The sequence below is a fragment of the Onychostruthus taczanowskii genome, unplaced genomic scaffold (assembly GCF_017590055.1).
Source record: "Onychostruthus taczanowskii isolate IOZ18803 unplaced genomic scaffold, ASM1759005v1 scaffold28, whole genome shotgun sequence".
Lineage (NCBI taxonomy): Eukaryota > Metazoa > Chordata > Aves > Passeriformes > Passeridae > Onychostruthus > Onychostruthus taczanowskii.
In genome coordinates this window covers 1,380,165-1,407,284 of record NW_024500128.1, presented here as the reverse complement: position 1 = coordinate 1,407,284, position 27,120 = coordinate 1,380,165, and the positions used below count along the sequence as shown (strand labels likewise).

General features: G+C 43.1%; 1 protein-coding gene across 2 annotated transcripts in view; it reads right to left on the bottom strand.

The window, feature by feature from the left end:
* Positions 1-12,501: 12,501 nt before the first annotated feature.
* TGFBR2 (transforming growth factor beta receptor 2) overlaps positions 12,502-27,120 on the bottom strand; it is a 59,458-nt gene continuing 44,839 nt past the window's right edge. For both annotated transcript variants that reach the window (XM_041407846.1, XM_041407845.1), the window contains 3 exons: positions 26,151-26,292; positions 18,289-18,416; positions 12,502-14,754 (listed from right to left, as the gene is read on the bottom strand). In XM_041407846.1, coding sequence (XP_041263780.1) covers positions 14,575-14,754; positions 18,289-18,416; positions 26,151-26,292 — 450 coding nt within the window. In that variant the 3' untranslated portion in view covers positions 12,502-14,574. The remainder of the gene's footprint in view (positions 14,755-18,288; positions 18,417-26,150; positions 26,293-27,120) is intronic.

Sequence of the window (27,120 nt, the reverse complement as noted above, 5' to 3'; positions counted from 1 at the left end):
CTGTGTCAATGATTAACCTGTGCTAAGTGAATTGCTGTGTGCCTGTGCTGCAGGAGCAGAGCAGGGAAGCTGTGCCAGTCATGGAGTCATCAAAGAACTTGTACATGCCCTGGCTCTGCAGCAATCTGCCCCAGCATGCCATGGCTCATCCAATATCCTAAAGAAGCCCTTCCAGAAGTCTGGACACTTTGTCGTACATTGATGATTTTTGTATGTATCAAGGTAAAGTTTATTTTAGAGTGGTCTTAGTAAGAAAAGTGACACTGAAGGGGTAATCTTTTTAAAGTCCAAGAGAGAGGACCACTTTCAGCCTTGGTGGCTCATGTGTAACTAAAGAACAATAAATCACATTTCTAAAATTCATGAAAGAAAACTTGTAAAATCTTTAATTTTATCAAGGATGAAGGCAAATAATAGAAAGACATGGACTCAATAATTCTGTCAAACACAGATGTTCTGATTTCATGAAGTAATTTATTTCTTATAACTTCTACAAAGCTATTTAAAAATGGAAAGTATGATGAAAGCACTTGCCATGAAACAGCACAGACCCATGGAAAGTAACATTTTTCTTTAGGACTGTGCACAACACTGTTCTTCTAAGAAACTCTCAGCCAGCTTGTCATTCTGGGAAGTGACTCCTTAAATCTGTCAGGCACTGACACTGGCAGCTTTATCCATCCTTTCTTTTCATGCCAGTTGATATGGATTTTTATTCTTTCTCTGGTTCTGTACTCTCTCTCATGCCTGTAAAGTTATTTTTCAGAGGGGTTTTTTCAGTATTTGGAGCTATAGGAAAAAAAAAATATATAGCTATAGCTATATATATCAGAGTAGCATAAGGGCTAAGATTGAAAGTTGAAGCAAATGTAGTTCTCAGGTTATCCTGATGGGATGCTTTGCCTTACTTTTTCCAGTAATGGATTTGTCCAGATGCTCAGATGATGAGCAGCCACAGCTTCTGCTGGAACTATGGTAACACCAAAATCAAGTCTTCACTTGGGAGACTGGTTTAGCCTTGAGAAACTGAGTAAGACAAAGAGTGACAGAGAGAAATGTTACTTGTCCTCTTTTACAGATGAATGATACACAAGGAACTTAAAACTTCTATTTTTGTGAAAACTTGTACTGTAGCTTTAGAAAAATTGTGGAAGAAGTCACTAACAGGAGACAGCAGTGGGTGAAAAATGGGGCATACTCTGATACGGGCTTGGCAGAGGGAGTGCTGCTAGACTAGCCAGAGAGCTTTATGGGAATAAAAAAGCTGATTTTCTAGACTGGACTCTTCAAGTATTTGCTGTTTCATCATTTGAGATAATCTACATAAGATGGGAAGCAGGACTGAAAATGTAAAGTGAATAGGACTACTAGTGAAAGATGAGTAATGGGGACAGGATGATACTTTGGTATTGATTCTGAGCCAATCTAACTTCATACTGTCATCACTAACCTTTCCAGAAAGATCAGACATATGTTCACAAAATTTGCTGATGAAGTTTTCTTGGAAATTTTAGACTTCAATGTGCATGGAGAACTAGGTGATTTCTAAGTAGGTGTGGCAGAGGAGACAGTAAAAAAAAGTGCAAAATCTTTGGGGACTTGCAAAAGCAGCAAGCATTTTTTTGTTTAAGGTAGGACAAACTAAACACCTGCAAACCAGGAAATTATGAAGATAAGTATAATGATGGCATAAAAAGCAGTGTATGAGTTAAGCCTAAATGACATGTAAATAAAGTAACCCAGCCAAGAAATTCAGTGTCTATCAAAGCAGACCTAGCCTCTCATCTGGAGAACAGCAGCAAGGAAACTCGAGCTGGGCAGCAGGCTCAGTGGCTGGTCCAGCTCTGTTGTACATCAAGCTGTGAGCAGTGAATAGTGAAAATATTGATTGGTGCTACAGAGCCAAAGCATAGCTCTGCAGTCATGTGCTCCATCTACTGGTGTATCCTCTGGTAACCCACTTGTACCACATCCAGCAGGTCTTTTCCAAAGAGCACTCCTGGGCCTCTCACAGGCAGCAGAGGAGGGAATGGAAGTGAAATATCCTGGGATTTTTTTTGGCAAAAATGATTTGTCACAAAATGCTGCTTTGATTTTGGTAGTCTCCTTTAAAAACATTGGATATTGATGGACTTAGGGGAAAAATATGCAGACCTGTGATTACTTGTTTTTATCCTGCCTAAGTAGTGACCAGAATGCTTGTAACCCATTATGACACTGGTGCATTTGAGGCAACCAAGATGAACAATGGAGAACTCATGGCAACATGAAAAATTCACTTCCCTGATTCTCAGCCACTCAGCCAAGCAGTAATTCCTTACCCTGCTTTTTACCAGGGTAAAAAAAAAGGAGTTCAGGAGTGTATAAACCACTTTGAATTTTTATGGCTTCAGAATGCTCAGTTTCCAGGCTTGATTTTATAATAGAATCAGAGAATAAGCTGAGTTGGAAGGGACCCATCAGGATCATCAAGTCCGACTCCTAGACCTTCACAGGACACCCCAAGTGTCACACCATGTGCCTGAGAGCATTGTCCAAACGCTTGCACTCTGTCAGGCTTGGTGCTGTGACCACTTCCCTGGGGAGCCTGCTCCAGTGCTCAACCACCCTCTGGGTGAGAAACCTTTTCCTGATATCCGACCTAAACCTCTCCTGAGCCAGCTTCATGCCATTTCCTTGAGGTTCCTCACAGGTCATGACAGTGAAGAGATCTGTAGCTGCCCCTCCCCTTTTCTCTTGAGGATGCTGAAGACCACAATGAGGCCTCTGCTCAGTCTTCTCTTCTCTAGTCTGAACAGACCAAATGACCGCAGTCACTCCTCACCAGGCTTCCCCTAAAAACCCTTCACCGTCCTTGTGGCTCTCCTTTGGACACTCTCTAATAGATTAATGTCTTCTCTACATTGTGGTGACCAAAACTGCACCCACAGATGCACTCCAGATGAGTCTGCACCAGTACAGAGGAGCGCAGGACCTTTATTCTTAAGCAATCCAAATGTCAGGGGTTTTTTTATATTTTCCTTTCCGTGAGAAATATCAATGTTCTATAGGGAGTTGCAAAAGAGGATGTCCTGCCCCCATGCTCCAGAACATTTTGCAATTTCCCACAGAACAAAATTTCCAGCTTCTTGGCCACTCTGAACTCAAACATTTGGAGGCATTGATTGAACACAGCCCTGGAACATCTGCAGCAGGAAAAGATCTCAAGATCTCATTGAGAAAATATGACCTCCATCCTGAAACAAGATCAGTGATATCAGAGAACTAGTGTCCAATCTTTTCCTATCTATAATTCATGACCAAAAATTCTGGAAAATGTACATTCTTCCCATGAGCTTTTTGTAATTGTTGCTTCAGATTTTTTCTTACATCCTTGATAACCACCATGATTAGGGCCAACAAGTATTTTCCCCCTTTGTGTTTCCTACATCTTCAAAGATTCTAATCTCATTAACCCTTAATTGTCTTCTTGTCTGGTCCTGCATTGCAGTAATTGCTCTCATGTTTCCTCAGAGGCCATGTTTTAAAATCTCCTGATTATTATGTCCAAAACAAGACAGAGGAGTCCCCATGAACCTTTCCAGGTTTTAAAAGAGTGGCAGAATCACTCTGTACATCTCTCAGCGACCACTGCTGTTTATCCATCACAGTGTGATGTTCACTTTCTTTTGTAACAGCAAGACATGATTGATTCTTGCCAGGTTTGTGATCCTCCCTGGGCATTAGATCTTCTTTGGCCAACTGCTCTAAGTGGTTTTTCCCCATTAGATATCTGTACATTTAATTAGTCCTTAGTAAGTGTTTCCACTAAAGAGAATGATGTTTTTTTGAAATATTTGTTTAATCTGCCAAGAACAATTCGAATTGTCAGTCTGTCTGTCCTGCAGCACAATTGCAACCTCTCCCAGCATGATGCAGTTTGCAGATTTAATAAGCTGATATTTTTGTCCATCACCTTGGCTATTATTTAAAATAATGGTTAGGAAATAGAGTCACTGTGGAACCATATTCAAATGCTGCCTAAATCCATGTTGTCTCCTTTTCTCATTGGTTTCCACTTGTCTATAAATAGTTTGATTCTTCCCACCCTTTGTAATTATCTGAGATACAAGGGACTGAATGGGTTCTCCAGCTCCTCTTGCACCCTTTCAAATGAAAAATGCCAGCTCTGCCCCTTGGACAACATGGGAGCAAGACGTGCAGCTGCACATCTGGGGGCATGTTGCAGCTTGGAGAATTTGTTCCTGAAGTGGTTGAACCCCAGGCTGGATGTGGATGGAGCTGAGACTGGTAGGTGCAGGAAGGGCTATGAGGCCATGTGCCTGACTGCTGACTCCATGGCTGGGATGTGCATCTGGACTTGGAGCCAGACATAGACTCTCATTTTATGCAGGATGTCAGAGTAGTCAAAGAGAAGCGTGGCTAGGTATGAGATTGTCAGAATGCATTTCACCCAGATCAGTCAGGCTGAAGCAATAAGACACACTAAGCATTCTTCACCTTCTTGTTATCCTGTGCTATTTCAAAAATTAATCTTTTGTTGTCTGATTGTAGCTAGAGAGAAGAATAATATAGTCAAACAAGTGCAAAACAGTTTGACCTTTCCAGATACTTTTCTCTTTTTCAGTTCTTCCTGGTGGGTTTTATTTTCTGTGTGTTTTTTGATTTTTTTTAATGTTTTTCTTCATAAAGCATAACCTCAGCATTTAGTTTGTTATGTTTCTTTAGAACTGGAGGACAAAAATGTTGTTCTGGACCTGGAGTGTTGCACCTGATGAGACAATACGGTAGGAGATATGACACTAAAAAAGAAAAGCTATTCCCCTTCCCAATTAAGAGCTCTTTCCCCATAATTACTGTCTTAATGAAAGCACAACATGCAGCTCACAATACCTATGATTTCATTTTAATTACCACTGGAAGACAATTAAAGCAGTCATTTAAAAATGCAATTCTGCACGCCATGGATGGGACTCATGCTGGAGCAGTTTGTGAAGAACTGCAGCCCATGGGAAGGACTCAGGTTGGAGCAGGGGAAGGACTCCTCTGCCTGAGCAGTGACAGGAATATCCTGTGGTGAACTGACTGTAACACCCATTCCCTGTCTCTGTGCCACTGTGTAAATCCTGAGGTAAATCCTGTGAAGGAGGGAGGAGTAGGCAGAAGGTGTCTTAAGATTTGGTTTACTTCTCATTATGATGCTCTGATTTTTATTAGTAATAAATTAAGTTAATTTCCCCAATTCAAGTCTCTTTTGCCTGTGATGATAATTGATGAAAGGTCTCTCCTGGTCCTTATCTCAACTCATGAACCTTTCACTGCATTTTCTCTCCCCTGTCCGGCTGACAAGGGGAGTGATAGAGCAGCTCTGGTGGGTGCCTGGCATCACAGCCGGCATCAAGCCAGGGCAGTTTAATAGGGAAAGTGAAAGCTGCACACACAGACAAAGCAAAACAAGGAATTAATTCACTGCTTCCCATGGGCAGGCAGCTGTTCAGGCATCCCCAGGAGAGCAGGGCCAAATCACATGTAATAGTGACTTAAAAGGACAAACACCATCACTCCAAATGTCCCCTGCTTCCCCCTTCTTCCCCTATGTTATAAACTGAGCATGATGTCCTAAGCTCCGGAATATCCCTTTGGTCAGCCTGGGTCACCCATCCCAGCTGTGTCTCCTCTCAACTTCCCATGCACTCCCAAATTCCCAGACTGTGTGGCAGTACGGAAAGCAGAAAAGGCCTTGGCTCTGTGCGAGCCCTGCTCAGCAACAACAAACACATCTCCGTACTGTCAACCGTGTGTTCAGTACAAATCCAAAACACAGCTCCATACAAGACACTGGGAAGAAAATTACCTCAGCCATACCCAACACATATCCTCAAGTTAATAATTTTATGATTGACAAGATATGTATCTCAAGAAGGAAGTGTGTTGCTATGATGGTAAAGACAAGGTATTCACTTCATAGCATTCATACGTTCCTATTGCTAATGTGTTGGCTGTGCACATGGAAAAGGAGATGAAAAATATGAACGTCAGCATTTGACTTTTCTGACCCTGTATCCAAACTTAATTTCATGCACTTGTCCATGAAAAAAATTCCATCTCTTCTAGAAGCTAATATGATTGATTTTGAACATCAGGACAAGTAGTGCAAAAATAGAGAGCTCCAGCCTAGCCACCCCACATGGCAATAAGGCCTCAGCAAGCATTGTCAAAACGCACATTGGAAAATTGAAAGGCAAAAGTTTTTTTGTAAAAATCCATTGTATGTCTTGCTTGTATTTTTGAGCTAAATACTTTGTATTATTAGCACTAATGTGAAGGCCTCTAAAGATAGAACAACCAGTCTTTAAGCTATTTTGTGAGCACTCTCCATGTGTTGGTGGGCAAAGCATGGTGTCAGTGCTGAAAACCTGCCTGCAATCCACAGACATGAGAAGTCAAATTGCTGAAGTCAAATCTACTGACCTGAGCAGTGTTGGTGAAGTGAAGGGACGGTCCCAAAGGACACCCACGAAAGCACATGGAGCAGGCTTCTCCTCTCCAGGCTTCAGCTGTGGGGCCGTTTGCTGCCCATGCTCAGGCTGCCCCTGGCTCCCTGCACAGCCCTGCTCCAGCCTGGCCACAGGAGCCACGTTTGGGCCAAGCTGTTGATGTGGTGAGGATGGTGACACTGCTGCATCGCCTGCTTGCTCTCCGGACATTTTGAGACTCTTTCACATTGAAAAGCAAACCTTATTCTGCCAAAATGTTTTCATCTAGACCTAATAAAAGCAAATTAGACTCTTCTCCAGATCAGGAATTAATTTTGTCTGGTTGTGTGTCATGGCTAGAGTAAACAGTTTATACTTGGGCAAAGGCTGTGTTTAAGTATGGCTGGATCCTGTTTGGTTTGCTGTGATTAACCTAAACAATTGAGAAATGTTGAAACAAGTTAATTTAAATTCTTTCTTCCATTTCCTACAGCTTTCATAAGGTGAGGTTCTTAAAGCAACTATTACAGAAATTATTTCAAGGCAATAAAATTAATGTTAACATTCTTACATTAAAATGAAATTACCCTGGGGAGCCTGTTCAGTGCCCAACCACCCTCTGGGTGAAGAACTTATTCCTGTTATCCAATCCCCTGCAGGCTGCTTTTGCAGACTTCCTCAGTGCTGGGGCTGAAGTGTCAGTGATGTCAAAGAAACACTGCTCCTGCTGCTCACATGGAGATTAGATGAGTAAAAGGAGTGATAGCCAAAGTACATTAGTGAGTCTGTGTAGAATTGTACAGGACTTACCAACTAGATAATTAAAAGTCTTGGTATGAGATTTATGTGCTGTCTAAATTTTTTTAGCTAATTAAAGATATAGCCTACTTTCTTCTGCCTCCAGAAGCACCAGATGGCTTATGGAAGCAAGTATTTTTGTTGAAGAGAATCAGTAGCTTGACTTTAATTTGATGAAAGGAGGAAACCTCATCTTTCCAGAAATGTCTGGATTCAAGTATCAGCAGTTATTATTTTTAACTTGCTTAGTGCCTGTCTTATTGATGGTCTGCTCCTGAATATGCTGTCTGCTAACCCATGTGCTGCAAATTGTAATTCTCCTTGGTGGCAGCAGTTTTGAGCAGATGGGCTTTGTGTTTTCTTTCACTGGATCCTTTCCCTGACAGCCTTTATTTCAGTTTTGTTGGATCAAAGATGAAACACTGTTTTTTGTCATTCTAGTCATGCAAAAAGCCTTGCTCTTTCAAAAAATAGTACTTTACTTGAAATGATTTACTTGAAAAGTCACGTGAGAATGCTCTGAGAGACCCCAGAATAGGCCTTGTATTTCCATCTCAATCACTGAAGCAACAACCCTTGGCACTTCTGGTTCTGGGGAAGTATTTCTTATATGTTGCCAAACAATGTATTCCCAATTTAATATGGATATCTTTCAAATCCTTTTTTACTGAGTAGTCATAGCATAGACAGCCTTGATCAGTGAGTGCAGAGCAGTAACATACATGTATAAGGAAGTCAGATAAAGCCCAGCCTTAAGAGCTGAACATTTGCAGCCACAGACAGATGTTTATCTGAGGAGAAGTTTATATTGGCTTCAGTTTGAGAACTAGAAAGACAGTTTTCACCTTCAAGCAAAATCAGGAATTAGATGCAATCAATAGATTCTGTAAAAAATTTTCTAACCTTAAATGGTCTCCTGAAAGGTTGAATCATGAAGACCCTGGCATATTTTTAACAGAAGGGAATCTATTTTTGGAGCTCTTTGTGTGGCACAGGCTTTATTGAGGTTCGGGGGGTGGGGGGAAAAGCTCCATTTCTGCAGCTCAGCATACAGCTCTGATAACAGGTCCTGCATCTCAAGCTGGTTCAGTTCATCCAAAATAAAGCACTTGCCTATGCCCCACACACTGCCAGCTGGTGGCTGAAGCACTCTGTAAAAACTGGGACATTTCAGAGAGCCTTATGTTACACTGGCAGGCGGCTGAGCTGTAAAATACAGAAACCCCTGCTCCAGCAGGGCTGGAAGCGTTGTAGGACTGTTCTCATTCTGGCTCAGCACCTGGGATTCATGGGGAGGGGGTTCAGAGTTGAGGATGAGGTTGGGGGACCTAATGCAAGTTGCTCATGTGTGTTACAAATTGATGGAAGCTTCACCCCAGCGGTACCAGGAGCAGATTATGTGCTTGTCTGCTCCTCCAGAAAAACAAGACAACTGTGGGCCAGGGAGCCTCATGCAACCCCTCATGGGAGCAGAAAGACAGCAAACTTGGCTAGAAACCTCATCACCATGTCTGTGCAAGCCTGTTAAAAACACATCTGATGTGTGGTTCTCTTGGGCTTTGCTTCCTCTGTATCGCTTCTGCCCTAAGAGAGCCAAGGGGCAGTGTGTTAAACAGGTGCATGCAGTGGGTTTGCTTGCTCAGGTGCTGATTCTGGAGGACAGACCTCGGTGGTCAGGGCAGTCTCTGCTGGGGTAAAGATGGGGCTGGGAGATAGAGGGGTGCAGGAGGAAGGGCACAGCTCCAGACTGATCAGAAACAAAGGTGAGGTGTCCTTTGGGAGGTCATGCAATATCTGCTGCAGGTCTTTTTTTCTGAAACACAAACACACAGGAGAGTTTTTGTGAGAGGAAGACCAGCACCCTGATCCAAAACCGGGGGGAGAGAGAGGTCACTGTGCAGCCCTTGCTGGGCATCTGAAGGTGCTGGGGAAGAGGAGTGGTTGGGAAGGACTGCTGGCAGCCTGGGCCTGAGGTCATGGATGAAAGAACAAAGAGCAAGGTGAATTGCTCTTTGTTTCTTCTTCCACAGAAAATCCTTGCTGCAGCAGAGGAGAAAGAGAAGTGTTTTCAGCTGTGAGTGCTCCCCCCTGTGACACAGGACCGGGTCAGCCTGGGAAGAAATGCCAGGGATCTTTGCTCTCCCTGGTTTCACATGGCAACATCTTTGCAAGAGAGATGTTTTAGCAGTTAGGGTTTAATCATGCCAAACTTGATCAGGTGACTGTCTGATCTTTTTAAGAGTTTAGCTACCTAAGAGAAACTATCTGAAGAGATTGTTTTATCACCATTACAGCTGAGCAAATAATTCACAACAGATAATTTATGAGCTGCCTTTTGCCTCTGCCTCTTCATGAAGTGATTAAATGGTGCTCAAAGCATTCATTAGTCAAGAATTTTAAATCTATTTCCTGGGCATGGTCCTCTCAGGAGCCTCACAATTTGGCTGTATTTCAACAAACCAATGACTGTCTCCAGCTTTCTGCCCATGAGCAACACCATTAGCATCCAGAGGTCAAAAGCAGGTGAGAGTGGCCAGTAGGTCAAGACATGGAGAGGAAATGGGGTCCAGATGACCAGGCTGGGGCACCGTGGGCTCAAGCCAACTGAGTCTTGTGGGTTGTGCTGGGAAATGTAACCAAGTAGGACACAGGTGTCTGAAAGAAAAAACAATAACAAAGCACCAAAATCCTGCAATGAGGGGCATCACTTATATTGACCCAGGCTGAGACTCGAATTTTTGCCATCCCCCCCACAGCAAGAGCCTTCTCAACACACACATGGTGTGCACCGACTTGCAGGAGTGTTTGCCAAGTAATAAGCAGCATGAAAGCAGCCAAACTGCATTCAGAAACAGGCAGACAGTCTGGAACTGAACTCACTCCATCTTCTTTGTGGCCAGAAGGAAAAATTGCCACGGGCAGAATTTTATTAAAAACATAATGCCAAAAAAAAAAAAAAAAAAAAAAAAAAAAGGAAAAAAAAAGAAAAGCAAGCAGGAGAGAGAGAAAGAACTAAGGATTGGGAAATAAATTAATCAATGTTCCTCTGGGAGGAAAGGAAGCCCTTGGGTCCCAGTACAGCTGGCTTGACAAGAGGACAATATTGCAGGTGCTCTACATGCAGGCCAGTTTATTTCCAGGTGCATTTGGAATAACGATGTCTTAATGCTTTTCTATTTCATTTTTTTTCTCCTCAGAAGCTGGGTCATGATTTTTTCCTTATCATTCATGTCAATTCCAGTGGCAATTTGGAATATCCTAGAAGGGAGTGAAATCCCCACTGTGCTGGAAATTATGTGAACCGGTGACACAGAGGCAGGCTGCACTGGGAAACCTCCTTATCCAGTAGAGACCACTGCAAGGTTCAGCAGCAAAGCCAAGGACTGCTTTCTGCACTGCACAGCTGGAGCCTCCTTGCTGAGGTGATAAAATGCTGACCGACATGCTAATTAAGAGCTGCTCACAGTAGGATGTACAATACAATATTTAGAATAAGAAAGGTGGGCAAAACCTTAATTGAAAAAAAGAATTAGAAGGATATAGAGTACTTTATTTCAAGGATATCGTGTACTTCAAGACCAAAAGATGTGTGGAATTTGCCTGCTACATTTTTAAAAGGCACTTGCAAGACTTGCTTGCTGTGTTATGCCAAAAGGACTCAGACTTTGAGCCAGCATAAACAGGATGTTGGGGCCTGAAGGACTTTGCCAATATGTGGCCAGTGGTGGGGACTGCTGAGGGGTGGCCACTGCCACCAGTGCACTGGCACACGCTAGGGCCAGCCACAGGGATGCTTGGCTTGCCAAGGCTCAGCAGGGCACTGCTGGAAACCACAGAGGTGTGGGCAGTGAGCCTTTGCATCCTGTCGGGAAGGTGAGAGCTGTTCTTGCACTTGGCAGAGGGCAGCTGGCTTGAAGGAAGAGCTGCTCACCTGTGGCTGTCTGCTTGAGGGGCACCTAGGCAAGGCTTCCCCCCCAAAACCCTCCTTTTGCCGGTTTTAGACCAGATGTGGCCACTGTCCTTTGTGCACCTGACACTGCCAGTGTGTGCTGTTCTGTTCAGAGCACTGAAATCACTGACATCCTGTGAAATCACTGACATGCTCAAAATCCCACAAGGCCTTCAGCAACCTGATTTAAGGTGCCTGTTTTGAACATGACCCTGGGCCAGGTGACAAACACAGAACAGACTTGGATGCCCCTGCCAGCCGCAGTTATTCTGTGATTTCGCTTGACTCATGAATGAAGATCTGTGGGTGCCTCTTTGAGGTCAAAAGGAGATATTTTGAGGTCAAAAGGAGATATTCAGTGCAGCCAAGTATGAGGGCCAGTGGAGGTTTTGGCACAAAAATACAATCTATGAAAAAAATGGTGATGTCTGGAGCATCTCAAATGCCGGTATCAAACACTGGTGGATGGCACCCTGTGCAAAGGCTTAGATTCAACCCAAGAAACATTTGAGACAATTTAAAGAGGGCAGAGGGAGGTATCTTGCTGTTTTTTTTTTTTTTTTCTAATCTGTGTTCTGCATGCCTTCCATGGGAGGGGTATCACCTTAAAAAGGTGAAAGCTCTTTGTGGAGAGCAGTAGCTGTAAGGCACAAGCACATTAATCATGCACTTCTCAGTGACACAGATTTAGTGTGCTGTCTTCTGGCTCACTTGAAGCCAGAAGCTTCAAGCTGTAAGGCACAAGCACATTAATCATGCACTTCTCAGTGACACAGATTTAGTGTGCTGTCTTCTGGCTCACTTGAATACCAGCACCAAAATGACTGAGGTCTAACTATGGCCTTATCATAGAACCATAGAATCCATTATGCTGGAAAGACCTTTAAGATCACAGAGTCCAACCGCTAACCCAAAACTGCCCATCCATGACAAAACCATGTCTGGAAGAGTCACATCCACACTGAGACCCAAGCCATCCAGAAGTAGGAAAGCACCAGCTGTAAGCCTTTTCTCCCTCCCTTTCTTTGAGACTAGTGAAGGTATAACAGTGCAGGGGCTAAGGGGCCAGCAAGTTTGGCCATCTGCTAGTGTTGTTCTGCTGAAGGGCAGGGTGGAGACTCGGGGAAGGAGTCATTAGCAAAGCAGGACACATGCATGCTGGACAGACTGAGACTGACATTCAGGCCCCTGGTGGGAAGAAATGGGCTTGAAACATTTTAGGATAGGGTTCATTTTAGGAAGAGGCCTCTCCCTAGCATGGATGCTCCAGAGATGAACTTGTGTTGGTGTTATTTTATTTGCTCCAATAAACATTTGATTTATACAAAACAAGACAAAACCCCCCTCAAAACAGTTTACAAAGCAAGTTAAGTGTTTGAAACTTTTGATATACAAGAGTATATATTGCTCACATTCCTATTTCATACATGATGTACAGGTGAAGTATTCCTTAAAAGAATAAAAATTTTCCTTTACATGTAGTGTTAAAAAACCCCATGAAAACGTCAGTATTGTCAGGAACTACTGGTCTCCATTCCTTGACCTTCTGTGTGGATGGAGGAAGAGAAATGGGCCGAGATCTTCTACCTGCCTGGATGCACTCCCCACCCCATCTCCTACCTCTGCCTATGGCCCTCTGAATTTACAACAACAAAAAAAAGGCAGTTACAAAACCATTTCAAATAAAGTATTTGCCATCATAATCTTAACTCCTACTTGAATAAGCATGATTCCTATTGACTTGCATGACAACATTTTTGAGAGGAATACTGATGTTTATCTGTCAAAGGTGTTTAATAAGCCACACCAGATACATGTGTCCAGGATTGGTTTGTGCTGGTTGAATTTCTAACTTTCAAGTCCTGCTGACATGCCATAAGGAAAACAGGATAAACCACTGTAAAACACTTAAAGACAAAATTTTTAGCATTTCTTAAACACACTGCTGTCATACATATAGGCCCAATGTGATGTCAACTGTCTCAAGCATTTTGGGGAACTGAAAAAATGTAAGCAAAGTCTGAAAAACTTTTTCAACAGGATCTTTCTTTGGTTTTTTTTTTTTTTTTTTACATTCTGTGAATTGCTGACTTGCTGAGGCAGCCCTAAATGCAAGCAATGATGAGGGCAGGATATGCCATTAACCTATTGCTATGGAGCTTTCTCTCACCTCCAAGGTCTTTTTGCAAAATAAGGGCAACAGCTGTTGCCTCTTACTTTAGAAAGCATGGAACAGTCACACTGTGGTTTGCCTAGCAATTAGACACACTGTACAGGGGAAAAAAAGTTTGTTCTTGTAGCAAAACAAACAAGGTAAAAGACAGGGGGAAAATAATAGGACTGCCCACACTCAGAATGCACAGCAAATATAAAACATCTGCTTGAATTGTTGCTGGCCTTGTCCTGTTCTCTATGGTTTGGGGGTGGGGATGGGAGAGGGGAAAACTGATCTTGCCGATATTTTGCAACCTGTTTGCAAGCGGCATGAATTCAAAGCAATAAACATACAACATTAATGAAATTGATAACAAAACACATGTGGGAAGGACCAAACCTCCTCACATGCCTGTTCTGGAACACTTTGAGGACTTTGGGGTTAAGATGAGAGGGAAAAGACATTCCTGAACTTTCCACAATGTGCTGCAGACAGGACCATGCAAGTACAACTGCAAAGTCAACTTGGCCTGTCTGCTGTGACACTGCTCCTGCAACTGTGAACAGCAGGATGGCAGCCAGGTGGTCACAGCACATGCTTTGAAAGTCATCTTCTTATTGCATATTATTCCTATTTTTTGGCAGAACGCTTAGTGCACAATTGCTGGTGTGGTGCTATACCAGTCTCCCCAGGCTCCTTCCCTAAAGGGTGGGATTTCTAATGCACTGGTAATTTCCTGGAAGCCCTTTTTTTTCATAACTTTTCTTTTCCCAGGACATGGCTGTTTATAGATATATAGATAGATATATATATACATACACACACATTTTTTATATATATATGTGTATATATATATATATATATATATATATATAGCAATTTCATAGTTATATACAGGCATTAATAAAGTGCATAATGTTATTGGTTATTTTCAAATCCTTTTCCTGAGGAAGTGCTACCATATATAGCTCCTCCTATGACATGATGCTGGCTGCCAGTGCTGGGGTATGACTGCTACTCCCCCAGCTTGTAATTCCCAGAATACATCTCCCTGTCCAGAGCTGGAGCCTAAAGGGAGTAGTGACAGCCTCAGTCCTCTAGGAAGCAAGTCAAGGCACCGATCAAGACTTCTTCCTTTGCCAAGGTGAACACGTCTAGGAGCGGCTTCCCTCCGTTCCGGAGCTCTCGGGCACGCGCTACTTCGCGGTGGTCACGGAGCCGTCCTCGGGAATCTTCTCCTCTGAGCAGCTCCTTCCCGAGAGCCTGTCGTGGTGCTTGAGCTCGCTGAAGCGCTCGGCCACGCACTGCGCCGTCAGCCGGGCCTCGGGGTCGTGGTCCCAGCACTCGATGAGCGTTTCACACACCATCTGGATGCCCTGCCAGGAGCACACAGACAGCAGCCGTGAGGGGGCCAGCCACCAGCAAAGCCTCTGCCAGAGAGCTGCTCCAGTGCCCTCCGAATTTTGGGTGTTATTTCACGTGTGTCCTGGGGGTTCTTTATGGGATCTGCTGCTTCTGTCATGGGGGCATTGTTTTCTTTTTGTTTTGTTTTAAAGAAACCCTACTATAATATTTTCAGCACTGTAGTTGGAACTGTCATTTCTGGGCACGTGGTCTGATATGTTATAACAAGAACAACGATGCTTTGGACTCGTGATAGAGAATCAAGCAGGGGTTTTTGTTTAATATATATGATCAAAATTCTTGGATAACATGACCTCCTGCTAAACCCATGCCCTTGCAAGCCTGAATGCTGCTTGGCTTTTTCAAACAAAATTCTGATTGCCAGCAATATTGGGCTGTACATCACCTTTTTATTAATTTCTTGTAGACTACCTATATCTATGTGCAAATATGGGCTACAGTCCCCCGAACACTTAAGCACATCACTCACAGTTGTAACTGTTTAACCTTCATTTCAATTCCAATGCAAATGTTTGCAGGAGCAAAAAACCAGTTGCATCTCTGTAATGAATTTTATAAACATGAAGTATTTGCCAGGAAACTGTGTTTTGCTTTATGGCACTAAAAGCCCATTAAGTAGGATTTATCTTAAACTTATTTAAAAAAATAACATTTCACAACACTGCATTAATTGTATAATCTACCTAATTGGTGATGTTGACTGATGTCAATGCTAATAGCAGAATGTTACTGTCTGTATACAAATAATATTAGTTTTCTGCTGGCATTGAAATTACAGGTGATGTTGACTGATGTCAATGCTAATAGCAGAATGTTACTGTGAAATTACAAGCAGTAAATTAAATTAAATATTAAACATTAACTTGAAATCAATAGTGCAACAAATCTCATTAAGGGGGGTGTGGGGGTAATTGTAATATGTAAATCCATTCCAGAATTTTATCATGATGAATAATGAGTTCATTACAAAAACACAACTGCAGAGGAAGGAAATGAATATGGAAGAGCCATTACAGTAAGAACAACTTCTATGGAGTTCAAAGCAGATCCTCAGCTGCTACAAACCATCACAGCCCTGCGGAAACTGATGCATCACTGCATCTTAGAGAGCACAATGTGAAACACTGAAGGGATTCAGACAAAGGGAATTAAATCCACCTTCATTAAATGTCCTCTAAGCATGTTATCAGGCATCTTCTTCCTTAGACTCAGCTGAACCCTGTTGGGGCCAGCTATGCCCATTCTGGTGACACATAAGCACAAGTGCATGGCCCTCCCAGTTGGTGGGGTGCTCTGTGCTGGGAGCAGTTTGAGGTGTGGGTTTTAGACAGGGAAGAAACTTCTGAAGTCAAATGCACGACACCTAGCTCCAAATCCATGATCATTTAACCTGCTTTATAAACCCAGAGGTGATGAAATCCACAGTGTATCCTACAGCTCTACCCCAGCACCTCAAGCTGCAGCTCTCTGCACACTCAGCCCTGCTGTCAAGGGCTTTTAGTGCTGTTAGTATCAGATACCCAGGTGTCCCTCAAAATTCAACTTTCTTCTCTCATTAAAAGGCCCTCCTCAATAGCCCTGCTCCTCACAGCTGAGTACATAAGGAGCAAGTCCCTGCAGTCCAGGAAGGGGCTGCGTTCTGCCATAGTCATCAGGTGGCAAGTGTTCCTGGTTGGAAAGATGATTGACTTTAGCCACTCACTTGGTCTTTTTTAAGTAGCTGTCAGACTGATTTTAACTTCCCAAATGGAATTAAAAAGGGAGTGTTACATTGCTCCTGAAGGATGTAGTAGATGATATTCTTGGTTGCCTGGACTTTTATGAAAGTCTGTGATACTTTCCTTTTGTCACTAAAGACCACTCAGCATATTTCACTGAGAAGTAGAATGACCAAGCCTCACTTCTCTAATGTCTCTACTGATAAAACTATTGAGAGAAAAGGTGAAGAAACGCATGTGTTTGGTGTGTTTCCATTCAATTTCATCTACTGAAAATCTACTATTGCCTAGGAAGTGCAACCGTGGTGCTCGTGAATGGAGGAAGCTGACAAAGTGCTTTGTGATATGCAAGGGAAATGGACTGCTAATGCACAACCTGAATAAAACCAGACTTGCTTGCTGAAGACTAATTTCATGTTTCCTTAAACCTGTCAACAGCTGGGATACAACTATGACTGGTTTCCATGGTAAAGTACTCAGATTTGCATTCTCTGCTGAAGATCCTCTATAGTAGGATGGTCTCCCTGGAAATGAGGTAAAACAAATTGAACAGTCCCCTGTTTGCAAAGCTACCAGTGGTGAATGAAGAAGGGCATCACGCTGCTTTTGGTGTTGAATAATGCTGAAACCAGCCTGACTCAAAGTTAAACATCTTGATAGTGAGGTGAAGATGTGGTAGACCTGGTGAACTGCCCAACAAAGGAACAAACAAGTGATACTTATCTAAAGCTGCTGAGCTGACTGAGCTGGCCTGGAGACATCTGACTGACAGTCAATTGCTTTATATTATGAAAGCCCAGTCCCACTTTTTAACAATAGCATCTTCTAACATAACCCTTCTTGGAGAGAGTGTACAGATTCCTCCTCTTGAGGAGTCCAATGCCTCAAGGTTACTCCCATGCCCTCAAGGTTACTCCTCGAGGCTGAGTGGAAGAGATTTTCCTAAGCTTGTTGGCATGGGTGGCTGACATCAATCTAAAGTTAATAATTGCTTTTGCTACCTTTAGTATAGTTGCTTTAATATGATTGCTTCAATATTGCTTCATAGCGCACACTATACGAGTAGTTACAGCTCCTATACTGTGTAGTACATAACTCTAAGACCTTTTTGTCTAGTCATTATCATAATAAGTAATTGACATTTTTATAACTAGTTTGGCATTCTTAATCATGTGGGACAAAGTTGTATAATAGTTCAATTGCACCTATATAATCCTTAAAACGTAAACTGTTGACAAAATCTGGAGCTAAGACTGAGCCCAGCCACACCTAGACACCTCTCTGAGAAGGAGCTTAGAAAGCAAAGGAATCCTTTCTGTACCTCACGACTCAACAGGAGGGCTTCTCTAATAAATTTTGTCTGAAGCTCCCATTCTGCCTGCAACAGAGGCCCATGTGTGAAGTTGTTTTCTTTGCCCTTTCAGAGCCTACACACAGTGTGCTTTAAGGGCCTAACTATTCCCTGGCTCTCTGGATGATTTTTGGATCTCAGGCTTCCAATGTGTGTGTTTTGATTGCATTTAGATTACACTGGTGTGCAGCAGGAATACCAGGGCACTGGGGCAGGCATGGTGAAGAGCACTGTGGTGTCTGAACCACGTCAGCATCAGTGCCTCTCTGCACTGATGGAGTTTCTCCATGTGTGACAGACCTCTCCATGCAAAGAGAGGTGCAGCCTGCTGGGCAGGGCACTGAGGTAAGGCTCAGGCTTCAGGCAGCAGCTAAATGCACAATGCAGCTCCCACTGCCCACGTGTGGTGCTCTTACCTGATGGTTAAGCCAGGAGCTGGGGATCTCGGGTCGCCCTCTGTCTCTCAGGACATTGTCCTTCATGCTTTCCACACAGGGGTGTTCTCGCACTTTGGAGCCGAATGGGGGCTCGTACTCTTTCACTTCTGGGAAAGAAGCAAACACAGGGTATTTAGCTGGGCTGTGCTGGTGCCAAGAGTGAAGGGAGCTGGCTGTTTTCTGGGAGTAGGAGTTACTGATTAGCTGCTCACTGCCACTGTTCTGCTTGACCAGCTCCAAACAAAGCAAAGCCAGTTGGCATTTTCAAAAATGTTTCAAATGTGTTTCTCACACACACTCTCTCCCTCCCCTTTTGTTTCCTAGCCAACAAAACAATTCTGATTTAAACTCCTGAGTACATAATAATATTAGCAACAGTTCAAGAAGCAGAGTAATCTATAATGGTTTGTGAGCCTTTCAATCTCTGCCGAGGTAAAATGCACAGGAGGTTTAAGGTGAGTTTTGCATGAGCCAAGCTTTTGAACAGTTGGTCACCCTTAGCTCTCCTGGAGTCACTTATCAGGTTAAATATAAACTGAAATCTATCTAGGTCATGGTAGATGTGAATGTGTGGATTGCTAGGACAAAACAGTTGCTTGGAAAGGGCAAAGATACAGTTAAGGAGCAATGCTGGAAGCTGCCACACTGCCCTTGTTTACTCCTAAGCTACATTCTTTTGTAGAAAGTAGTAGTCTGCTCTTATTTTAGATTTCCTTCCCAAAATGGATCAGTTTTGGCCTGTGATACAGGGGCACAGCTTTCTGAAGGGGCTGCTGCCACTCTAGTTTTTGTTTGCATGTTGCATATTTTCTTTGCTTTTCTTTGGAGAGAGAAAGGAAAAGGCAGACATATGGGACCTTTGGAGAAAACTCAAGAAATCTCTGAGAGCGGAAATATTATAGTAGATGCTGACACAGTGTAGAAAATGCTGTGGTTTCTTTGGGAACAGATGGAGACTTTACTCACAGGCCTAATGACTTGCTGCTATCAGATAAAGATTTATGAAGCTGGCCTGTTCTGCTGCCTCTTATTTCTTTCTAGGAATTAATTGAGGGCAAGAGAAACTGAAGTATAATCTACAAAGCAGTCTGGAGAATGCATGTGAATGCCCAGATGATGTGTGAACAGAGACGAATGAGCAGAGAGACAAACCACTGCTGCATGATGCTACAACCAAGTTCAACTGCAATGCCCAGTGTTGCTTACTCCTCTAAAGGGCTAAAAATAGAGAATAATAATAATAAAGGCCGAGAAATATGAATAAGGATTAAAGGCCAGAAGAAATGGGAATCTAACACTTGGGTTTGTTTACTTTGGGAGAGAAAGGTAAGGATGGGGTCATATGATATGTTACTGAAAAAAACTAAGGATCAAGACAACACAGGTCAGATCCTTCTGTCACATCTCATGATAAAAGCAAGGTAGTATTGAAGACAAATATCTCTGGATTTTTCTCCAAAGCCCTGAAGTCAGGCTGTAGGTCTCACTTGTATGTGATGGCCATGAGACGAAGACTTTATCAGGCTAATGCTTAAAAAGAATAGCCAAGTTACAATAACAAACATTTTGGAAGGGATATTAAACCTTTTGCTTCAAATGCTCAGCATTTAGAGATTCAGCTGCAAACAACTGTGTGCAATGCAGCAGATCACCCCACAGATGCCTCCTGCAGAGCTCTTCTTTCTTCTCCCTAGCCATCTGCTGCCGGCCACTTTCCACAAGATGCTCTGAAGAATGGCTATAGTCGAGAAACAAAACTCCCATCTCCTAAGACCCAAGGGCCAAAGTCTGCTTCGCTTTCTTTCCTGTACAAGAATGCAAACCAGTTTCACCCACATTAATCTGAGTCTGAGATGACTCAGCCAAAGTAAATTTACAAGACTTTAGCCCTAGAAATGAATTGGGAAGTTGCCATGTTGCTAGTCAGACCCAGGTTAGCATGCAGCGGATGCACAATGATTATATTGCACATACCTGTATGTTCAAAGCTAACAAAAATATTAAAGCTCACCGGGACAATTTTAATCACATGACCTAGATGGCCATTTCCTGCACCATCTCCATCAGTCATGGCTCAGTTGTGGTAGTGGTCATGGACACCAGCCAAGGTTCTGAGGTCTTGCAGGGTGAGGAGTTAAAAGAGTCTCAAGGGCCAACAGAGGGAAGCTGGTGCTGTGGTGCTGACTTGTTCCCTCTCACTAATTTAATCTCAAGGTTGCTCAAGTTAATGAGATGGTTCAAGCAGGAGAAAGGAAAACCTTTCCTGGGAATTGACAGTTTCATAATACCTTTTTTCTGTTTGAGAAATTGTTTGTAAGTTATGACCATTCCTCTTCCAAATACGAAGACTGAATAAGTTCTTCAGGTCTGGATTTTTTGTTGTTGCTTTGTTTTTGTTTATGGTAGAGAAAGAGAAATTTAGGTCAGTTGCCAATTCACTGTAATGACTTTCTACTAATACAGTCATGCCTTCCCTCAGTTTGAAAAGCATGTGGCATCACCTTGCTATTTATTCATGCTTCTCTTTCCCTTAGAAAGTAAAAAAAGCTCACTAAATCCTCATGCAGTAAGTCATCCTAATGCTGTGGAATCTCAAGTGTCAGACACATTTTGCAGTAATAGCTGGTGTTATTCATGGATCATGTTTACGTGCTGCAGTAGAGGTAACAGATGTCAATTTGAGGTAGGTTAAGATGTTTGTGGCTAGATGCCTGTGTGTGGCTGTACACAGATGCTGATTCTATTGCTCATGCTTTATATGTTTCTTTTCACTGGTTTTAGACTGGTTGGGCACCAAAAATGACAACTGAAGTACCATAAATATGTCAGGAACTACGAACTACAGAACCTTCAGCATTCAAAAATGGCAGACTTCCTTCAACTTTAACCTCCGCCACTTAATCTTTATGGTTGAGAACTCACTTGCACTACTAACTGCTGTACCTCTAGTTGTTTTTTTTTTATATTGGCCTAGCTATAGTTTTTAGAAAGGCTGGGGTTGAATTTTTAACCCCAAACAGAGACATTACAGAAAATCTATTTGTTCTGTGTGATGAAAGCTTGGAAAATTTGGTTCACTTGTGGTCTTTTTCTACTCTAAGCTTTTTGCAGTGAAATTTTCTTTGGGTCAGAAGAGCATACCACAAACCCTGTTGACACTCCCTTATGTGATCTGTCTCACTGATTTCAGTGGGACAACTTCTCATGCTGGATGGTGTTTTATATGCAGAATCAAAGCAGGAGTGAGGTGAAAGGCCAGCAGAAGTCAACTGTGAGGCACAGTCCACAGCAGACAGCTTGTGTTTGGGAACTTCTAGGCTCCTTTGAAATGCCCCTTTATTTAGAGCTTATGAGGGGGAAAAAGGGATAAATCAATTGATGGTGGAGCTACTGTGACAGCTCATGCAAACACAGGTAAGAATCCTTCAGAGAGTGTCTTTCTTCATTCTTGAAGAATTTGGGTAGTGAATCTGCTGACTTGCACTAGTTGCACAAAGAGAAAATAATGCCCAAAGCAGAGATCCAAAAGCTGTTTCATGGCTAAGTTTAACATGCTGTCAAATGCTTACTTCATAAATTTCCCTAGGTTTCCCTGTTGAGGGAAGGATGCATTGGGATAGTGAACTCATTGTGCACACATACCTCCTAAGTGACTTCCCATCTGATGATCAAAGACACAGCCACCCTTCTACAGGCTTGGGAGTGACAAGCCCTGCCATCAGTGTAGGCTTAGGGGCTGCTCAGTCAATGCACAGTGAATCCTGAGGTGGGAAAGTGGCAAACACAGAGCATATCAGTGCTCAGCACGGGGTGTGGTGCAGTGACCTTATGCACTGCCACATGGGCTTGTTGAAGGACAGCACTTCTGCCTTACATGCAGCACTGTGGTGACACTGGGAGAATTTCCATGACATGGGTGCCTGTCATGGGGTGACACTGCACTGTGTGGATCTACCAAGCAGGGTTGTATGCCACTACAAGCCAGTGCAGTGCACACCTGCCCTGATTTGGCTCTGATTCACAGAAGGAGAACTTTAAATCAGCCCCCAGCTGCAGCCACCTCAGGGCCCACTGGGCAGGCAGGCACAGCCCTGCTGCACAGGCCATCTGATTGCTCCCTGCTGCCAGGAACGTCACTGCTCCACGTCAGCGTGATGAAAGCTGAGCACTTCATGAGGTACAGGAGGCACAAATGTTTAGTTGCCAAACTGTGGCTCTTGGCTGACTCTTCCCAAATAAGCATAAGATTACTCCTGATTTTATTCACGTGAAACACAGCTCTGGTAAAGCAAGGCTGCCATTTTAAGCAAAGCTCTGCTACTACACTGAAGCCAGCCACCACTCCAGGCAGTACAATACTGCACGAGCAACATCACCATTTTCTGAGGGGTTTCTCTTCCCTCTCTTCACCAAACCCATGCATCCAAAAGTTCCCTTTCCTCTCCTTCTCCCCTGCCACCCCCAACAGTCCCTCACCCATAGCAGTTGCGATTCAAACCAGATGGTTTTCTTTTCTTTCTAGCAGGCTGTCAGAGAAATTACACTTGTCTCAGTCACCAAAGCTGTGTCACCCTGAAAGCAAGTGGTTGAGATGAAAATTATATTTCTTACAATGTGCAGCATCTGGTGCACAGCTGTTGTGCTGAATGAAATACCAAGTTAACAGCAGCGTGGAACAGTTGAAGTTCTCCCCAAAGTAGTATTGCTGAGTTTCTAAATATGCCTCTTAAATTATACTCCAGTGAAAAATCAGTCAACCTCGATCTTTGCCTCTGTCTCCCTTTCCCTTGTGCCCCATTTCTGCTTCTCCATACTTAGCACAACAAAGTAACAACGAACAGCGTGGCCTTTCACAAAAGCCGATCCCCACCTGCTTATTTACTACAGCAGCTTCACAGTATGGGTTGTGCTGCTGGGTATTTTTGTTTAAATGTCTGCTGACTGAAGGAGCCTGGCATAGTGTGGAGGCTGTGTTTGACAAAGCATCTGTAGTGAAAGGACCTGCCTGCATCACCTCCCACACTCACCAAACACCTGCACGCTGACAAATGAATCCCAAGAGCTCCCTTTGAAAAAGAAATAAGTCCCTGTATCTCTGTGTGGCTGAATGGCAATTAGCCCCCCTTCCTTGCATGCTTCCCTCCCTAAATAAAGTTGTTAATGCTGTTGTCTTGGATAAGACTCCCCACTCTTGTGCTCAAAACTGCCCTGAGCTGACACCACAGCCAAGCCTGCTCTGCAAAGGCAGAGCCTAGATCTTTTAGGCTCCTTTGAAGAAACTGTCTACAATCAGGTCAGCCTACCCTGCCCCACATGCAAAGACATTTTTCTCATTGTCAAACAGTCTAGGAGTAAAAGAGGGGCTTGCATGAGCAGAGGCAGCTCCTCAGGAAGGCTGCGAGGAGAGGCGGGAGTCTCACAAGTGACAGATGGAGAAGGAAAGCAGAGGGGGAGCTGTAGTCATGAATCACTGTAAGGGTATTTCACCAGCTGGCTGCAAAGACAACCAGACTGCTCCAACCACGGGAAAATCTGAGAAGGAAATGAGAGTAATCGTGCACTGCTGTTGCAGCTCAGTACCAGTGACAAGTTAAGGATCTACATCCTGGGAGTTGTGTTTAACTGCTTTAGCCAGAGATGCTAACAGCAAGTTCCAACCTCTACAGATCTGCCCTAGTGCTCCTGGGGTTTTGCTGGGGACCTCACCTCAGGAAAGATGACTGAAATAGGGAAATAAAATTCAAGAAATGTGTTTCTGGAGATGAGAATGACTAAGGGATGAAATGAATAGGGAAAATCAGGATGTGGGTGGGGGTTAAGCATCACTTGAAAGGGGATGCCGGGCCAGAGAAATATTTCCCTTTACTGAAATGACTTCAGCTTTTCTTCTCAAGGTTATAACGGGTCAATCTCCTTCAGCTAAACATGCTGGTGATTTTCCTTCCTTATGAAACTCCCTTTATATCCTCTTTTAGCAGTTGCCTTCTGAGAACAGCAGCAATAAGCTTTGCTTTTGCTGCAATCTTTGTTTTGCCCTACTCAGCAAATCTGAACAGGAAGGGACTCGGGCATCACCAAAGATGAAAGACTCCACAGTGAACAGCTCATATTAATACCAATCAGGTGAGTTCCTAAATGCAAGAAACAGAGACAGATCATGAGACAGAGCACAGTTCCTTTTTTTCAGGTTTTAAATCTCCTCTGCCACATTTACAAAAGTGCTAATGAAAGTGCTAGTGAGGTTGTTCCAGTGCACTTAGAAACAGGCATGACCATGATCCATTAAATATGGATAGGTTTGCCTTGTAATATGTCAGACTGAGGTTCAGTTCCTGAAGCACCAAATGTTTTACCCTTAAATGTTTGACTAGAAAAGAATTTGGTGTTCTTTTAATGCTTTTATGCTAGCATATTCAGCACACATACTAGCTTTGTAGCTTTCCTGGCAGGGTGCAAACAGGGGCAAATCTGTTGCCCACAATACAGCCCACCCAGCAAGACCAAATGCTGGTCAGACAGAGCAGGAGACTGAGATGGAGGCAATTCCTCCCTGCTGCACATGGACATCGTGGTGCAGCCACACAGTCACTGTGCAGAGTGGCTTCAGAGACCTCCCTTGTGGTATCCCACAGATGCTGGTAGAGAAACAAGGAGCAGCTATGCACATCTTCCCCTGGGACATTGGTTTCCCCCCTGTACACTATGTTCCTCATAGCACAGTACTCTAGCCTGCAAGACTCTCCTGTCTCTGCGTCTATGGCAGCCCTTCAAGGTGGAACTGTGCCAAGTCCAATGAAAAGGGAGCCTCTGTGGTTTTGGAAGAAGGATAACAAATCAAATCACGGTTGCATATCTACTGTAATATCCACATTAGTGTTACCTTTTACAGCCCCGCTTCTTAGACTGCCTGTGTGAGCCCTGAACTGTGCAGCAATATTTTTTAGAATGACTCTTAGACAATTCCAGAAGGCTGAAGAATTTGACATGCAGCTTTGTCTTATTTTAGTTCCTGAAGGAAGGTGAAAAACTTCAAATATGGCAATATGTATTGTAGATATCCCAATAGCAACTTTTCTGATTTCTAGCACATACCAGTGTTGCACACTGGGAATTTTGGGTCCACTTTAGGTAAAGCAGAAATGGAAGGTTTTGTTTCAGAAGAAACTCTGAATATGAACAAGCATAGCAGCTTTTCATGGAGCTGTTCTGATAGTCAGTTCTAATAATTTTTATTTTGTTACTACACTTTATACCGCAAACATCCCTTGATTTCTCATATGGATAATCTCTTGCAAAATCACGAAGCATGATGTGCAGCAGCTGGTGACTTTAGGAAAACAGGAAACTTTCCATCCCACTATGATGCCTCTTACGGAAATTACCAATTAGTAAATGTGACACTTAACTGGCCCTTACTAGGTTTGAGAATTAACATTCCATGAAAGTAAACGGAAAGCAGTTATCACTTCTTCAGTTTAATATTTCAAATTGACTTATGTTTCCAATTATTTTGAATGAGATCAACCAGACTGAGTCAATCCATAGCTACCCAAGATGTTATAGGGAAACCAGACTTTAATAATCTTTAGAAGTGACCTACCTAACAGCAAACTTATCCTTACACCAACTGAGGATCAATTTACTCGTGTGCTCAGTGCTTGGTGTTCAAGCCTGCCCATGCACATGTGCATCTCACACTACTGAAGGACTGTTGATTTACAGCATCCAGATACACTAGAAAACCTTATGATAGGTAAAAAGAAGTGCCCTCTCCCCAGACAACCATGAGAGCATGTCTGTCTCAACATACTTTTAGAGAGAAGAAAACAGATGGCACTTACCTCCGACAGCGTTACAGCGAGATGTCATTTCCCAGAGGACCAAAGCCATGGAGTACACATCTGTTTGTTTAAAGGACTCCATGTTCTCCAGGTTCATCCTGGACTCTAAAACCTCAGGGGCCATATATCTTGCTGTGCCAACCTACAGGAGAAGAGATTGGGGAGAGCTCACAAGCTGAAATTGCAATTCATGTTTTGGATTCCACTGTGATTTAACTTCAGCTTTCACAGAAACAGTGCCATTTGACATGTATCCAAAAATTCAGGCTATACTTGGCACAGGCCATATTTTCTGCTGCCAGGGGAATCTGGCATTGTCCTGACTACCAACTTACTTGCACCTCTCTTGGTGAGGAAAAAAAATAGCCCTTTTACTTCCTTAAGCAAATAATTTTGACACTGACAAATTTTCTCACTCTTTGGTTATTCACAGATAAACTCCAGCCTTTGGGCCTGAAGCAATTGCTGCTGACCAAGTGTCTTTCAGATGAGCAAGAAACACTGTATTATATTGCACACCATATTACAGTGTTAACTGTTTCTTTTCATGGTAGGCTTAAAAGGAGAGTAAATGCAGGCCTGGGAGAAGAAAGCAAACACACAAATGCTGAATGCAGAACCACACATTTGAATTGAAACCAAAAATCTGCCCTTTGAAAAAACGTTCTCATAAACTTTATTCATACTGAGCAATTTTCAGCAATGACTTTAGCAGCTTTGCTGAGATCTAGATTATGATTTTGCATTACAGAATGTGAAGTTTAAAAGTCTGTTTTTATCATGAGAAAGGATTTAAGGAAGAATTCTTGGATCACTCAACAGTTGCTCTCAAATGACAAACTCTTCACAGCGTATAAATAATGTATCCCCCTTGAAAAAATGCAAACAGAAGTCTTTCATCAGGCAAAGACAGATTCAAGTTGAAGACTGTTTAATGGCAGGGATGAACAAACACAAGTGGGTGATGCAG